The sequence below is a fragment of the Drosophila melanogaster genome, chromosome 2R, assembly GCF_000001215.4.
Source record: "Drosophila melanogaster chromosome 2R".
Lineage (NCBI taxonomy): Eukaryota > Metazoa > Arthropoda > Insecta > Diptera > Drosophilidae > Drosophila > Drosophila melanogaster.
This window is the reverse complement of record NT_033778.4, coordinates 8,236,246-8,253,839: the sequence shown is the minus strand read 5'-3', so window position 1 is coordinate 8,253,839 and position 17,594 is coordinate 8,236,246. Positions and strand designations below refer to the sequence as shown.

Genomic DNA, 17,594 nt, shown 5'->3' with positions numbered 1-17,594 from the left:
TGCTTTCAAATTAAGTTACAAGGCCACTTTAGTTAAAATATTCTACAAAAATGAATACATTATTGTTCATTCATTCATTCATTGATTCATTATATTGTATGTAGTGTAGTCAATCCTTAAATATTATTGTATTTGATCTTATCATCATATATACTTAACTCATATTCAACAATGAATTTCTTAACTCTTATGTTAATGGCTTAATTTTCAATTTCCTATTTTGTCACGTGCCATCCGCTCATATAGTCATTAGTTCCAATTCCCCGAGATCCCTTTAAAGTCGACAATTTCACACCCGTCGTTCCGCCCAGCCCCTGCCACCAGAACTCATTTTTTAGACCACTTTCAGAGCTGCTTAATTGGATGTGCTCCATATGAGCAAAAAGAGGAGAGCACACAAACTACAAGACCAGGAGGAGCGAAAAAATGGAGCCCAAACCGGCAAGTTTGTCGCCCATTTTGCAAAATAAATATCAGAAAAAAAATGGGGGAATCCTTGGGAGGGACGACGGATGGCGCCGTGTCTGTCAGAGGCGCAGAGACAAACGCTTAATGCTAATATTATTTTCTTGCTTAACAAGTGATGAGCTACACGCGGGGCACATTGCTGCTGGCCGGACTGGCCGGCAGTTCCGCGTATTTTTCCGACCCCATTGCTTGCCGCCAGCCTGCCTGGCTGGCTGTGACTTATTTGCACAAGCCATAAAAAATTTAACTTTATTTCGCCATTTTTAATTTCCTACTCCGCGGATCGCTACGTGGCGCAGTGCATTCGGCGTAAACAGTCAACGTTGGACAATAACTACAAAACCGGACTCGGACTCGGACCCGGACCCGGACCCAGAGAATGACCACCAGAGCTGGGTCCTAGACGTCCAATCTCCACCCAAAAGTCCGCGAAACAATGCTGGTGAAAAAAGCTGATGCTGTTTTCTATTTCCTTTTTCCAGTTTTGGCCGACGGAGCGGGCGGGGAAAACAAACAGCAAATAATTCAAAGTGGATACAACTAAAGCAAAGTCAAAGCTAATATACGAAAATGTAATAAAAATTAAAAAGAAATAAAAACGAATTAAAATGAGTTTCGAAGGAGCAGCAAAGACCTTCTGGCACTATAAAAAATATACAACAGGGAGATCGAGGACCACGAGGTGTGGGCACCATGGGGGTCTCCGGAAAAGCGACAGTTGTAGGACTTCTTTTTGCGCAGTGGGATGATGACACATGCGAGTGGAGGTCTGCTGCACCCTCGAAAGGGTGGGCCAGCGGGATGGGGGGGGGATGAAAATATGTGACCATTTGAAGTATGAAATTTATAGGAGCGTATACTAAGTCCACTTAAATTACATAAAAGCCCCGGACAAGAGCGGAAACTGTTAAACTTTAATTTATTAATTTTATTTAATTTATTTAATATATTTATTTATTTATTTAATTTATTTATGGAATAAGTCATCCCAATACTTATTTTACATGATATCTTTTCATGATTTATACCAATGACTTTATAATAACTCTAGAATCTAGAATATTCTAGTGTATTTGTTTATACCTGTGCAGTGATAAGGGTACATTTATTTTGCACATTACCCACGCCTACCGGATTCGCCTCTTTTCTTCCTTTCTGCACTTCTATATTACAAAAATTTTGAATCTGAAATTAAAAACAATGTATATTATTCACAAAATACGAGCCTCAAAACACCATCAATATCAATCAAAAACTAACTAACTAACTTAAGGATGTACTTTAAAACCATTAGAATTTGATTTTTTAAATGTTTAAATGCAGCTTTTTATCACTTCGGTATTATTTGCTACAATAAATATATATATTTATTTTTATTTATTTATTATTTATTATATACAATTTTTAATTTATTTAAGGATAACATCATCAACATCAATTAATATATGACTATAAATATGACAATTTTTGGTTTATTTAAGATTGTGAGAAAATTAAAACGCTAATGTGAAACCAAGTATATAACATTTTATTTTCCCTTTTATTATTTATTCTTTTTTAAATTTGGTATCTGTAGTATAGCACTCTCTAGCGGTGAGCTGCAGTACTACGAGGTTACTAGGTTAATAAGACAACGTATAGATGACGCTTTAGTGCAGTCTATGCAACGAGTGTAGAAGGCAAGTACTGTCCGTGATAGATAGATGGCGCTATCAGAACGGTAAACTGTCTGTAAGATGTATTTTCAAAATTTCCTTACCCAATGCAAACTACTGCAGTAAGTAAAAGGTTCGAATTTTTTGTAGGAAAAATAAATATTAAATAATTGTGCATTTCACCTAGGATCCTAATACTAAGGCTAAACTTGTGTGATAAATTGATGTCCGATACTATAAAAAGCATGCAAGTTTTTTATTTCGTCAATACAAATTAGCTCTTTGAGCTCTAACCAAATTACCGTAGAACAGAGAAAATGACTGATGTACCCCCACTCATCTCAAAAACATTTCACAAGTATGTAAATCAAAGTATAAAGTTGCTTGTGATTGCAAGTCAATATTTCTATATTCTATTTCAGGTCTGCGTTCTTAAGAACACCCATTTGGTTAAGCGAAAACGACTTAAATTTTAATACACTTCCTTATACATGTGGTGCATGTATAAAACCAGCACATTAATATCCTCCACCCCTTTAATGATTACCTGGCATCCAGGGCACTTCCTCTTCCCAGGCGTCCTGCTTGACCAGCACAATTAATTAACAATAGATTGTTTTGGCCACAGGGTTCCAAGTGACCCACAGGAAGTGCCTGGCAAGCAGAAAAGGAGCCAAAAAAGGACGAGCAACCATCATTCCGGAAGGAAGAAATGAAGCCAAGCGCAACAGTTGCATGAAGTGCGGGCACTTCAAATTAATAAAAGGAACTGCAAATAACAATGGAAATTAAATGAAAGAGGAAAGGTCAGTCAATGGAACGTCCTGCGGAGAGAGAGATATGAGCAAGTGCATGTAGTCCTGGCTGCGTGGGGTCCTTTCCCACAGGTGTGTGTGTATGTATCTGAGATTTTCCAGAGTGTTCACTGACCACTGATCCTTTGATCAGGACCGCACGGTGCAAATCTAATTAACGCTCCCCAAGAACAACGATCGATCTTCGGGGCCAAGGATTTGTTTGCTTGCATTGCCATTCGATGCGCCAATGTGAGTCCCGACAAAGGACTCTCATGTCCGCAGGACTACCTGCGCGTCCTTGAGAAACGCACTCCATAAGTGTGCGCGTATCAAATTACCATTTCATTTTATTTCATTAGTTCGTCTTGTTTCCCATTTTTTCATTATCCCTTTTCCCGGACTACTTAGCCTAATTGCTGGTACTGAAATGCAAATGAAATCCGAACCATTACATGCGTTCTGCGATTTATGGGACAGCGAACATGCCCCATTCGCTGGCCCACGGATTCCAAAACGATAGCTGACCACCCACTCCAGCTATCGCATCCCATCATCCATCGCCCTAATCCTGACTGATCTCTGGGCTAAATACCTGTTAACCTGTTTCGAGCACAAACAAGCAAATGTTTCTCCCAGGCGAACAAAGGAACCCTCTGCCCTGCCACAACAAACGAGATTTTCTCAGCACCTCCTTTGGCCGATGATCTTATCGATGCGAGTGTGCGAGGGTGGGCCCTCATCAAATTGGTTCCCACAGGCCGTGGCCCATATTTTGCAATTTAGATTTCTATTTATTGTCTGGCCGAAGAATATCCTTTCTGCGTGCTGCTCGCCCCTATGCGCTCCTTTTCTTCCGCTCACCGGAAGGAAGTGCACGAAATTTGTGAGAAATGTCTCAAAACGTCGCCCTGGGGCGGGCACAGGAAATTAGCAGAAGGCCGAAACATTTGGCTGTTGAAAGAAATTAAATTAGAATTTTTGCGTTCTTAAAGTGGCTAGGGAAAAACATTCAAACTTAAATATCCCGCCTACCGTTCACTACATAGTAGTTAACCAATGGCGGGATTTATTATAAACTTAAGTTAATGGTAACATCATTTTATATACTTTTTAATTATTTGATTTTAACAATTAAGTAACATAAAGAAACAACGTGTGCATTTATTAAAGTAGGCATTTTATTGCAGTAATTATAATATCCACAATTAATTTAACTTTGCATTTACTTGCTTAGAAGCTTTGATATCAAAATCCAAATGAAAAGTATTTGTGTCTAAATATAATACACCACCATTTGCTAGTCTAGAAAGCATTCCTTGGGAACTTCTAAAGAGTTCCTTAACTCGTCCCGATCTCTCATCCCATCACCGCTGACAAGACGCAGAGTATTCATCAAATTTACACCAAACAAAGGGAGCTAAGCGAATTCCCACCGCACAACACAACACAACATACACTCGCACTCAAAAAGACTTTCCCAAGCCAGACACCTACAAATTCCCATAGCAAACAAATTTGACTTTTGCATACCTGTGCAGCAGGGCCAGGATCTGAACCTGTTACTCCTGCGGGCGAGCCCCTCCCTGAATGCATTCAATTCTCACGGCCAGCAACGGTAACACTCCAACGCACACACAAAAGGACATCCAACCCTGTGAAACAGGTTGCCATGGGAGCGAGAATGCGAACCGAATGGGAACCAGAATGAGAACAGGACGATGACAAGTCCTGAAGTAGGCGCTTCGTTTTCGTTTCGTTTTTATTGATTCAGCTCGTTGATCATAATAAACGATTAGTGTAGCACAGGAGAATCCTTGCTGATCCTTTAGATTTTGCGCTGAGAAATTTCTCAATTTTTTATTGTTTTGTTATCCTTTTTGTCCTGACGATTTGGGGATGAAACAGGGGCTGGGAAAATTAGTTAGTGGGTTCGCCCTGAGTTTTTTTTTGGGCGAGATTTACAACTATCAACTGTTTATTTTCTCTCAAATATTTTGATAAAATATGTATTCAGCTTATCGGCAGATTATTTATGATTGCTGCTGTCACTCAAATAAATTTTATCGTGAAAACACAGCAAGCCTTTTCCCAAGAATTTTCTATTAAATAAGTAAGAATGGCCCAACAAGCTTACATAACATTGCCGCATAACCAGACAAAGCCTTTTTCTAGTTTCCCAGTTTCTACTTTCCTAGCAGGAATTCAACTATTTTTACGCAAATATAAACACACTTTTTATGTCAAGCATGCAAACATTATGTAAAGGATTCCTCGAAACTATTGGCTAACATAAAACTACCTTCTAACCAAAACAAAGCCCTTTTTAATCCCTGGAATTCGAACTGACTCTTCAAACCGTTGACAAGCGCTTTTTACGCAAATCTAGCTGAATTTTTTACGCAAAACTAAAAAATGCAGGGAGAATCGGTAAAAGGTTCCTTCGATTCCTGGAAGTTTCACTCAGCCCTTCCATCCGCCGAATAGACCATCCCGTTGTACAAGCCGCTAATCGTCGTGCTAATGGCTTGAGGATGCAGAAGGATATCCTTGCATTATCCTTGCCACCCGCCGTCTTTATTGTGACCAAAACAAATAATCACCCATTGCTCATATTGTCCAATGCTCAAACGGTCTTTATGAGCGGCCCATAAAGTTATCCTTTCTTGCATCCTTTTGACCCACAGTCCTTCCTCGCAAGCAGTTCTGCCGTCAACTTTGCGCATCTCATCCTTTCGAGCCCTTACACGGAACTCCCTCGCTGGAAATTCGCCAAATCATAAACTGTAGCCTTGAGTCGAGGACACTGCATCGCACATTATGCACACGCACAGTGCGAATGGGAGTGCCATATAAAGCCATTAGCGCGCCCATCAAGGTCGCGTATTTGTTTACATTGACTTGGCCGACAATTTAGCCGTAAGTGCTCAGAGACATTAATGAACAAACCGAGAACTAGAACAGCCCAAGGTCTGTCTGGATAAGAAGACTGTAATTTTATCGAACTTGGCAGCCAGTATAATTTTTTCAACAAACAAAATTGATATTCAAACGAAATGAAGAGCAACTGAGCTTCTAGTTACTAGGAAATGGGAAAAGGAAAAAAAAAAATTACGAATTTGACTGAACATAAATAAAGAAGTGATGATGTGCACTGCAGACTCCCGTCGCAGAATTGTATCTCTGAAATTTAAAATCTGTTTTGATTTATGCTATTTAGTTCCAAGAACTTTAATATATCTGATTAATCCATAATTTGTTGATCCAAGTTTAAGAAATTAACCAAAAATCTATATATTTTCTCAAATGAAAAACAATTCTAATGAAGCAAATAAAATACTTTAAAACATAATTCATCACGGGTGATTTGCCACAAACCCATGGGAGATTCCTTTTGTTGCGCAATCTTGTTTTCCCCTCAATACGAGTTTATGCCAAAATAAATGGGGATTTTTTGTTGCCTGCTGTTTTAGAATGAATCCAAAATTTACGACATTTAGCTCTCTTCACAGGAACTGTAATTTCCTTGGCGAACTTCTTTTGTTGCCACAACGTGAGATCCTGAGGGCCAGTTTTCTCCCCTAGATCCCGGAGCACACGCTTCTGCCACATTCCCCCCACCCAAGGACGGGTTTCTTGTGCGCCGCAGCCAGATCGGGAATAGGCTGCCCAAAAAGCCGGAGAATACTGAACAAAATGGCTGAAGCGTGGCCAGGAATACGGATCCAGTGCGGAACTAAGGAACTGCAGAACTTTCACACGCGTTGCACACAACCAAGACTGTTTTTTTGTTTCGGGGTGTCTTGACGAAAATCTTTCGTTCAAGCAAAAACAACAGCTGCAAAAGCAAAGAAAACCCCCGGAACGCGGAAAGGTCGTTGCGCCTCAGCGACCCCTGGCAACCTCCTGCCCCTGCCCGAACCCCCTTTCTTCGTCGGCTCGGTTTTCCAACCAACCCCCTGATTGTACATTTCGCAAAAGATTTATCGAGACAAAGCCAAGTTACCACCAAGGGGTGGAGACTTCTAAACTGCGCATGCTCAGCAAACTTTTGCTCGTTTTTTAAGGAGATTTTCTAAAGGCGACGGGGTGGAGTTGGGTCTATAGCATATGCATAAAAAGGTCTGCGCAGATATATGGGTTGTGTGCTGCGATGTCGTCACACGACTTGGCGCACACCTGGTCACGAGTTGCCATGCGATCCAGGCGATCCATGCTATCCGGGCTATCCATGCGATCCGGGCGATCCCTTCCGTTTCTGACCTCTGGCAAACAGGCTTCGATTCGTTCTGGCTGAGCGATATGTTAAATTAATAGTTTACTTATGTAGAACGAAGTCGTTCTAACAATGCCCCTAATTACATTTTACTTTCCTCCCAAAAGGCGAAAAAACGAATTTTCCCAATCATAATCGCTTTATGGCCCACCTACAAAAATCCCTCAAAGAAAGAGAGATTGTCAAAACACTGGCCCAGCCAGAGTCAGTCGAGGGCGTTACCTGATTTTGCCCGCTTTTCCGGGAAAACGCGTTATGGTTTTATAGACACTTTTGCACATTCACCACGAAAACTGCAAAATTGTGAACCGTGCACCCCCCAAGGTGGCATGCATAATGCGTTTATGAGTGGCCAAGGATCCCGCTTTTCTCCTCCTCCTCCTCATCGTCCTTTTGCTTCTCTTTCTCTTCCGGGGAGTGTCCTTTGGCCAACGGCGACACTTGCTGTGGTCAGCGATGCTCGGTTTTCGCCCTAAACCTCGAGTCCAGAAAACCCCGAATAGATAATTTGCTGGCAACCATGAAAATGGTTAGAGAACTTTGCTCTGCCGCTGTGTTCGCCGGAATTCCGAGGCTGAGACATTTCACGCCCTGTATCCTTAGCAAGGATGTGAGTTGAGTTCGGCATTGAGTTGTTCCTTGAGTGGAGTGCCACCACATCTGAGTCAGCTAGAGTATTTGAGTCTGTGTAGCTCTTAACAGAACGAGTTTTGATCAGAAATAAATGAGTGCTACACCAATCTGGAATTATGAAATTATCTGTGTTCTATCTACTGCTATATTACATATTTACTATACATTTATATTATATTTACTATCAAGTATTAGTAATCTAGTAATCTACCATCTATTAAACCATAAAGAGGTTTTATGAACTGATTATGAGTTTTAGTTATAATTCAATATATAATATTCAGGGCAGCAAAGGTAAAGATTTAGTAGTGAAATTAACTGTAACTAGTCTATCAATAGAAAGTACAATTTAAATTTATTTTGTTTTAAGATCATTTTCCAATTATGTTGTGAGATATAATTTTTTACAGCAGCCAAAAATGTGTTAGCCCAAGTGTCAGCTTTTGTATTGACAGTTATTAGTGACCCTTCAAAAATATAATTTAGTTGGTTGTAAAGAAGATCTGAAATATTCCAAAAAACATAGTGACACATTCTGTCAGATTTGAGTCGTAGCAGTGCTACCTTTCTCACAGATTCGGCGGATCAGCTAAAAAAAAGAATCGGGACTGGCACTTCAATTACTATAAAATGTCCTGCAGGACTCGGTAAAAAAGGAAGAGCAGCTGTTCGAAGCAGAACGGAGTGGGGGAGACTTTGGCGCGTGCCAGGAAAAGAACACCGGGCCTAGGGCTCAAAGTAACGTTCGTTTCAGGATCACCGATAACAATTACTCAAACAGGACGACGCTGCAGCTCAATGTGCAACTGCAACCCCGAAGAGAGAGAGCTCCTTGCAGCGCTCAAGGAGGATCCTGCCGGCGAAGAGGGGACCGTCTTTTGTGCGGGATCCTTTGCTTCTTCGAACATTGCAGAAAGTAACGTATTTTCCTCATTACTCTTCGGCAGATGATAGCTTCCTGGCACGTGTGCCGCGTTTCAAAAAGTCGCCCACTCCTCTCATTTCCGCTGTCTAATTTAGTCTAATTAAATCAATTTAATGTGGCTACACAAAACCATCATCTGCCCGATTTGCAGCATAAATAACAATAATAATAATAATGCCGCAGTCCCAACGTGTCACAATCGAGAGCAGCACAATACAAATCTGTGGCAAGTGTCTCTGCCGCAGCAGCGCTTGCATCACCATTCACCAGCTATTTGAACATCAATTATGAGCACAGACTCGCATTGAATGGATGCTGATGCGTTTGAGGGGGTTCTTTGGACAGGGGATTCTGGGGACGGGGCACCGACAATCCGACCGACATCCACAGAGGATGAACAGTACTCAGCATGCAGAGACATTCAATGGAGCAGGCCAGTACACAAAACGAAAGGGTGGCACAAGCCAAGATGCATCACAAAAGGCCGACCAGCAGTGACAGGGTCGTCCGACAGGGGGATCCTATATACAGTCATGTCAAACTTTTAAGTGCCAGATTTTTAAAAAATCGGACAAGCTGTCAGGATTGGTAATACAAGCGGAATTGAATGATTCAAACTCGATATAAACCATATTATTTATTCTTAGGTGGCCTTTATAAACGTGTAAAATGTGCAACAAATGTACTCACAGTTTTTCATATGCAAGCAAGGTGGTTGACTCACTCTAAGTTCTGATAAAATTATACAAACAACAAAGTATGACAAAAATGTCTAATAATGCACAAATGCACAAGGTGAGCAAGAATAAATGATTCGTTTTAATATAAGTATATATACATTTCATACTTTATCTGTATACTAAGAGGAATCATCTTACATATTTATATAAAATGTATGTATATCCTGCTTAAAGCAACATTTCACTGCATCAGCTTTTAAAAGCCCCCTTGGGGGCACCACTGCACCCTCCTCGGAAGCTCGGCAAAAGCATCAGCATCCCATCAAGCTAACCTACTTTCAGGTCACTTGACGAACTGCCACAATGTGAACAGACGCCATGCCCACCGCAACGCCCCTGCGACCACTGGAAATGTTAGTGACCGAAATTGGGTTTGCATAACCGACCGGGGCAACTGTCAATGGCCAGGGAAATCTGTTCCCAGGGTCAGGATGGAAGACCACAAATCTGTTCGTCGCCAACTGTCCCCAATTACATGAAATTATACCCGAAATAGCCCTTTCAGTTTTGATTTTTTCCTCTTGTGTCCTTTTGTTGGCAGCATTTAAGAGCCATAATTGTGCGGTTAGTGTTCTTGAGACCATGTGTCAAGTGGCCTGACAGATTGTGGGATAAATGGCTGTCCGAAAGTGAAGAAAAAGTGCAAAAATCTGTACATTAGGTGGAGAACCCCACCTCTAAATGTGCCGCATGCAATTGGAATCGAAAATTATGCTTGTCTTATTGAAATTCTGTTGCAATTAAATTCCTTGAATTATTCACATCTCTATTAATAAGAGGGTAAATGATATATGAATTATTTGATCAGTTTCGCATAAACAACTCAATTAGAAACTTAAGAATTCCAGTTCTTCCCACAATCGGAAACAGAACAATACCAACAATGGCACAAAATCCACCCTTAAAACTATCTGAATCCGAAAGATATTTTCACACCTTCGCAAATGAATTGGCAGATAGCGGGATCACCTGTGCATCGCTGCGATTCCCAGGATGTCGGCAATCGGAATCGGAATATTCCAACTGTAAAATGCACAACAAAAGCGAACGAAAGATTTGCGGAAAGCAAAGGGAAGTAGAGAGCGGATGTTGTGCACGCTTCACGCGCAAGCGTAGCGGAAATCAAAAAAAAAGGACAATGAAAGGACGAACTAAGAAAGGCACACGGATTGCGGGTGAGGAAGTAGATGAAGAAAGACGGTGAATTAAATTTTACCGCTATGGGATCGAACTAGAGACAAACGGATGTGAAGCACAATCACTTCCGATTGCGGGCAGGATAGAGGACCACACGCAGACGGGCGGACTTTGTCCACTCTCAGGTCCTTCATCTGATGCTCTTACCAATCACTTTCACTATCTCTATACATTAGGTAATTTATCTTTTTTTAAATAACTTCCCTAAAATATTTTAGTCTTCTTCTCGATGCTTTGACTCCTAAATTAAAATGTTAACTGACCTCTGGACATTGGTTGAACTGAACGGAATGAGTGTATTCAAGACACCCAAACAAATATGTGTCAGTTCCAACAAGTGTTTGTTTATCTAGTCGCGCCGGATAATTTATGGACCCAGCGGTTTTATCAACGCCTCGCAGTTGCTTTCCCACAAGTGTTGCATAAAGCTGATAGAACGTCTCGATCGCTGCCCGCACGATCTCAATTTATTTGCATTGTAAACAAGAGAATATTGTATGTATAGGAGCAATCATAAAGCAAAGGAAACAAACCGAAGGAGGCGCCCTTATCACTGTGACATTGAGTCGATGCGAATGGGGGGCGAATGGGGGATTGGAATGGGAAATGTAAGAAAACCAAACAAACAATCAAACCAATGAACCAACCAGTCTATTAAAATCACTTCCCATTGCCATTTGACATGGAGGAACTCGTATGGAGACAATTTAAAGCTGTAAAACGGAAATCTCAAATAAAAATGGATTTAAACGCTTGGTTGAAGAGATTTGTTACCCTATAATTCAATGAATGTTAAAAATGTACACATATACACATGCTTAAAAATATTTTAAAGATCCTCTTATGTTGATATATGCTGGGTGTGCACCTATGTATATGTAAAAGTTTGTGCTTTTTCAAACCCAATGAATAAATTCAATAAAAACCATGTTAAAATATCGAAATATAGAAAAAGAATCAAAACAAACAGAAACTGCTCATACCCTCGATCACCGTGAAACTAAGAGTAATGCGCATGCGCAACTCTGCTGTTCTCTCTGGCAGTCACGTACGCGTAAGTGTGTCAGACTGATGTGGGTGTGTGTGGGAGAGAAGAGGGCTCAATTTTTCTATGTTCTACTCTCTCTGTCTACAATGTGCCGGCTCGTTAGAAACGGTCAACATTTGTTTTTGATCTTAAGCGTTTGACTTGCGTTGGTTGGGATCGGTCGTTTTTGCGTTTGACGTGCAGGAATGCCGTCCACAAGCGCGGCAAACGCCGTAACAGGGTGTTCCTTTTACGCACGCACACACTCTCATTAGATGGACGCCACATGAAGTTCACCCACAAGCGAAAACAAACGGGCTGTTGTGCACTCATTCTCCCCGCACACACAAACACACACACATACACACCTACCCCCTCACCCCCTTCCCAACCGACACCCTCTGCTATGTACTTGAGTCATCGTCCTAAAAACAACACAGCAGCGAAACGAACTCCACTTTATTACACTAGAAAGAACAGGGGTATGAGCTTTTAAAGGATTAAAATAAGTATTAAGTATTTGTATTTGAGTATATAATAAAAATATCACACAAGAATGATCAAGAAAATACATTCTTTTTTTTTTAAAGTAAAATTTATTTTTATCTAAGAAATTATAAAAAATAAACAAAATTTCAGAATATTGAGATATTTCATATAGATTTTGTTCAGTGCACGCCGCTTCTTCTTCTTTGGTGTTGCGTTCATTGATCGCCAAAGCCAATTGCTTCGAGTTGAGTTAAGTGCTGCGTCAACGTTGTTGACTTACATACAGACACACACACGCACACAGGCATATCTATATCTTGATTGCCACCCCTCCTGCAACCCACCACCCACCGACGCTCTACCCACTCTCGCTCCATATTTCTTGTACGTCTTTCACCAATGGATTTTCATTTTACGCTTTATACGGCTCTAATTGAGTGCCTTCCAATTGGGTTATGGATTAATTTTTGTGCATAAATTAAATATCCATGCACACATGTCTCTCAATAAAGCTGGTGTCTGGGGCATTTAGAAAGCAATTTCAAGTGGGGAGAACCAGCAAAAATGCAGTAATTTCATGTGGAAACAATATCGGCCAAGAAACTAGTAGTTAGTCTTGATAACATCTGGTTAGCTATCAGACAAACGAGATCATGTACTTCCTAGAAGAAATGGTATTGCGATATGACTAAACTGATCCAATATTTATGTACATACATATGTACATCACGCAAGTCAGCTTATCTTATCTGATATTATCTTGATTTTTGCAAAATAAAGCTCATTGCTACCAACTGCGATGAATATCTATTATTCTGACCTAAATTGTGGCCGCATAAGGCGAAAGATTGTATATGTACATGTACTGACTTATAGGGAGTGTCAGGCTTTTCGTAATTGCTTGAGTCGCACATATGGGCAAGAACTGCATAAAGGGTATTTCTTAGGAAACGAAAAGCATGATACTTTTAGGTGGCACCAACGGTTCGCGTTAGTTTTCACTGGTCCAATAAGCATCACACATACATACATACATACATAGCAGTGTGAGAGGTAAACACTTTTAATTGTTTGCGGCGAGTGATTTACCTATCCGCTTGACTCGAGCCACGTTCCCAGTCAATGCTCCTGCGGAATGACTCATCCATTAGCTCATGGTTAACTAAGATATTGAGAATGTAATCGTCATATCCAAATCGCCATATCCATCGTCATGCCTATCATACCCAGACGTGTGCCAAGCGGACCCGTTCCGCTGCAGTTGAGTAAACAACGAATTTAATATGGAATGCTTTTCAGCTTTTATGTAGTTAAACTAAGGAGAAGACTTTATTTTATAAAATGCAAGAGTATATTTTGTTTCTTGATGTTTTCTGCTGCGCTTGCGGCTTTTGCCTTGCTGGTGTGTGTTCGGGTGTTCAATGACTTTATGCATAATAGGTAAAATACAATTACAATATCAATAGCATACGTTATACATGGATTCGTTATTCGTTATAATTAATTTTAGGATCAATTTCGCCTCGCACTCGTACATTCTGCTTAGTTTTTATTATGATTAGGCTTTAAGATACTTAAGTATTTTGCAAATACCGTTTGTTACTGTCTCGATTTAATTCGTTTGCGTGTTCAATTCATTAGGCTAGCAAATGTGTTTCGTCAAGTAATGCGTGGATATATATTGGTAAAATACTGCAACTGCTATGTGTTATATGTACTTGTATAGTATGTAGAAAACAAATGCAACGCCGTCGCTGGACGATTGCTGTGCGAATAGAAGCCTTGTGGGGCGGCTGGGCCCAACAATAGATATATTTATGCACTTTTCGAATTACTTTATGTGGTAGGAATAAGAGTAGGATACGCTAGGGTTTTCATTTGCTTTGTTCTCGAGATTAGCGCTTAAGTATACGAGGAGCGGAAGGGGGTTTGGGGAATGGGGGTTTTGAGCGTGTTGACTTAGAACAGACCCTTCTTTTTCTTCTCCTTCTTGCCATCCACATTGTCCGTGCTGCTGTTGGCCCCCAGGCTGCGTCGCTTGAGCTCCTCGAGCGTCACGTGGTTGACATCCTCCCACTCCTTCTTCTCGCGCTCGAACTCGCGTCTCTTCTCCTCCAGCTCCCGGATCTGCAGCTCCAGCGCCTTCTTGCGCTCCTCGTGGCGCCGCGCCAGCTCCAGCTCCGAGTCCCTGAGCTTCTGCATCTTCTCCTTGACCTTCATGTCAAACACCTGCTCCATCTCGGCCTCCATCTTCTTCATCTTCTGCTCGTGCTCCCGCTTTTCCTCCTCCATCTGGGTGAGTGGGTTCTTGTTGGACAGCCTGGCCTTGCCGTCCACCAATCCCAGCTCGGATAGCTTCCGGCAGCGGTAGTTCTCGTAGTGGACGTTGTTCGTCACGTCCTTGAGGTCCTGAAGGTGCGTGCGTATGACCATGTTGCGCAGCGCTATAAAGTCGCAATGCGTCAGGTTCTCCACCTCCACCAGGCCCCAGGGATAACGCCTACCCCGGACCTTCTTTCCGTCCTGCTCGATGATGGTGTTGGCACCCACCACCGCGAATGGCACTCGGCTGCGCAAATTCTGCGTGGTTTTGGCCTCCTCGGCCGCATCCTCCAGCGTGGCGGGGAAGTCGTAGATCTTGATCTTGTGCTGGGCGATCTCGTTAAGGATCTGCTTCTTAAATAGATGCACCTCGTCGGGCGTCATGGTGTCCGCCTTGGCGATCACCGGCACCAGATTTACCTTGTCCGACAGGCTCTGCATGCAGGCAATGTCCAGCGGCAGGAGTCCGTGTCCCGATGGCGCTATGAAGTAGAGGCAGCAGTGCACCCGGCTGTCCGAAATGGTTTTTCGGTACACCCGCGACTCGGCTGTCAGGTACTCCTCGTACTTGCTATCCACGTACTCCAGTATGGGCACCCAGCAGTTGCTGTTGTCAACGGCATCACCGAATCCGGGTGTGTCCACCACCGTGAGTGTCAGATTGACGCCGTTCTCCTTGAGCATTACTTTGGTGGCCTCCACGGCCACGGTCTTCTTTTTGCGCAGCGAGGGGCCCGGATACTGTTCCGCGTTGTAGATGTCCGACAGGAACATGGAGTTGATCAGCGTCGACTTGCCCAGCCCACTGGCGCCCACCACCATCAGAGTGAACTCGAATCCCCGCTTGACGGCCTTGCGATAGACCTGATTGGGCAGGTTGGCGAAGCCCACATAGCCGGCGATCTCCATGGGCTTCTGGCGCACCGGGAGCGGTGGCTTCTGTGGCTTCTGCGCCTGCTGGTGCTCCTTCTCCTGCAGATCGTGGGTCAGTTTGTTCGAGTCGCCGTTGGAGGCGCCTCCGCCGCTGGTGTCCAGCTTGCCACTGGCGGCCACTGGCACACTGGGCGGCTGATTGGGCGGTCGTCCACCGACGCCCACCAAGGACTCGCTGCCGCTGCTGCCGTTCGTGGCAGAGGACGCCGATGCCGACGCAGCCTGCTGCTTGTCGCGCAGAGCCAGTTGGGCCAGAGTGCTGGGCAGAGCGGAGATGGCGCCGCCGCTGCCGCCATTAACCGCGTTCGAGCGAGGACTATTCATTGGAATAGCGCCAAATTCGCCTTTGAGCCTTCGATATTCGTTCGCAGGTGGGCTTCACTGTATTTATTCACTTTGCTTGCACAGAACCGTTGCTTTTTCACCGCTTTTGTCACGCCTACGCCAGCTCTTTTACGCTCTTACTTTTCTTGCATTTTCTGTGTCAGTAGGACCGTGCGCTGCAACGCGATAAATACTTCTGCTCCGCTCTCGCAGGCAACAACAACGCCCCAGCTCAGGCGCAGTGTGACCCTGGAAAATACCGGACGAGAGCCGCGAATATACCAAACGACGCTTGGAGTGAGAGCGCATGAGTAATGCGACACATACACACAGAGATACACGCACCCATACTGCCGCAGCAATGCACATGCAAACGGGCAAAGAGAACTATTTTCTGGTGGCCTTATCACTTGAAATGGAATGTTATGTTTAAAAATAGGCAATGAAACGCATTCATGTGTCCCAGCACTTGGGATTCCAGATTTCTGGCCTGAATGACTGCACTGGAGTGGCCACGGATCGCATTACAATCGCCCGCTGATGCACAGGAAGAAATTATCCGTCTAGATGACTTTGACTTTTGCCTTAAGCAGGGGTGGATTACTGAGGGGTTTTTTGACTACATATCGAACTATATTTATTTTAAAACATTTTCAGTTTATGTTTGTCCATTTTTATAGGGAATTAATTTCTATGGTACACCATAACGGGTTTTTAAATAAAATTGTTCACTACGCCCATGACTTTTGTGGTTACGGGTTCCCTTTAATTTTTGTTGCAATGTTGCGCATGCCCGTGAGAGCAGCAGAAGGAGCAGAGAAAGAAGAAGAGGAAGCTGAGCTTATCTCTCTCGCTGAGAACTAAAGATGCTTCTGTCGCGTGGGTGTTGTTATTGTGACGCTGAGAACTCGACTTTCGCTTCTCTCTCACACTTGCTATAATTCCATTCGACTCTGTTTGGAAAGAGGTTAGTGAGCTAACTAACGCCCCTTGTGGGCGTGTGAGAAGTGCCATAAAAAGGAGCTGGATAATAACTGGCCTCTGTCGTTTGACCCGCTTCATGCTCGAGTGTCCTCGTCGAAAGTTCCCACACACGCCTCGTCCTGGCACCCTCTCTACCCCACCCTCTACGCGTCATCGCATGCCGATGCATACACGCACACGGACAAAGCCCGTTGATTGTGCGCTCTGCGTTTCGGTTTGTTTGTAATTTAAATTCTCATGCACTTCTGGCGATCGTCACTGGTAGAGGGGGAGGGGGAGAGGGAGGTACTAACCACCACCATTAAGAGGGTCCTGCGTCCTACTCCGCCTGCTTGGTGGTGGTGGTTTCCTTCCTTCCTACCATCCAGCCTTCCTTGCTTCCGAACTTCCCCCTTTTGCACGTGGATTTCCACCAAACGCCGTCTGCGCGACAACAAGGTGATCGTGAGAAAGTTTTTTTCTCACATTATTCCAAAGCGACTCCTGTTTTAATTTTAGCCTCTATCGGAATTAATATGCATTTATGAATTGATATGACTCGCGGTGGCTCGATTTTTACCCTAGGGGATGACTGTACTTATTGGAGGATTTACAGTTGTTGTCGTCAAGGGAAAAGGTAAATCGAGGGAAGTTCTGTGGAATTTTGTGGCTAGAGATCCCCTTGTTTCTTGTTATTCTTACTAATTTGATTGTCGATTGCATTTTATGATCTCAATACATATTTTTTGTTCTAAAAAGTTATTTAATGAATTCTTTTTCATTCTTTATCAAACTTTATTTTAAGCTTTATTAATACATTTAACATTTATGACCATCCGAAACCATTT

General features: G+C 42.9%; 2 protein-coding genes and 3 long non-coding RNA genes across 6 annotated transcripts; 3 read left to right on the top strand and 2 right to left on the bottom strand.

The window, feature by feature from the left end:
• The first annotated feature begins 4,244 nt into the window (after positions 1–4,244).
• CG44439 (uncharacterized protein) lies at positions 4,245–4,744 on the top strand. The gene has a single exon (NM_001299261.1). The coding sequence runs from the start codon at positions 4,508–4,510 to the stop codon at positions 4,640–4,642; it is 135 nt and encodes a 44-aa protein (NP_001286190.1). The 5' UTR covers positions 4,245–4,507; the 3' UTR covers positions 4,643–4,744.
• Positions 4,745–7,544: 2,800 nt separating this feature from the next.
• Positions 7,545–8,045, bottom strand: lncRNA:CR44446 (long non-coding RNA:CR44446). The gene has a single exon (NR_124465.1). It is a non-coding gene; the product is annotated as a long non-coding RNA:CR44446 (long non-coding RNA).
• A 2,294-nt stretch (positions 8,046–10,339) lies between these two features.
• On the top strand, positions 10,340–11,444 carry lncRNA:CR44445 (long non-coding RNA:CR44445). Its single transcript, NR_124464.1, has one exon. It is a non-coding gene; the product is annotated as a long non-coding RNA:CR44445 (long non-coding RNA).
• A 378-nt stretch (positions 11,445–11,822) lies between these two features.
• lncRNA:CR44276 (long non-coding RNA:CR44276) lies at positions 11,823–12,244 on the top strand. The gene has a single exon (NR_124463.1). It is a non-coding gene; the product is annotated as a long non-coding RNA:CR44276 (long non-coding RNA).
• A 1,298-nt stretch (positions 12,245–13,542) lies between these two features.
• pnut (peanut) lies at positions 13,543–16,569 on the bottom strand. 2 transcript variants are annotated; one of them, NM_165597.2, is made up of 1 exon: positions 13,543–16,569. In NM_165597.2, exon 1 carries the CDS (start codon positions 15,781–15,783, stop codon positions 14,164–14,166), a length of 1,620 nt encoding a protein of 539 aa, NP_724659.1. In that variant the 5' UTR covers positions 15,784–16,569; the 3' UTR covers positions 13,543–14,163. The 2 variants fall into 2 exon arrangements, with proteins under 2 accessions (NP_724659.1, NP_477064.1); NM_057716.4 differs by having other exon boundaries at positions 13,543–15,987.
• Positions 16,570–17,594: the final 1,025 nt, after the last annotated feature.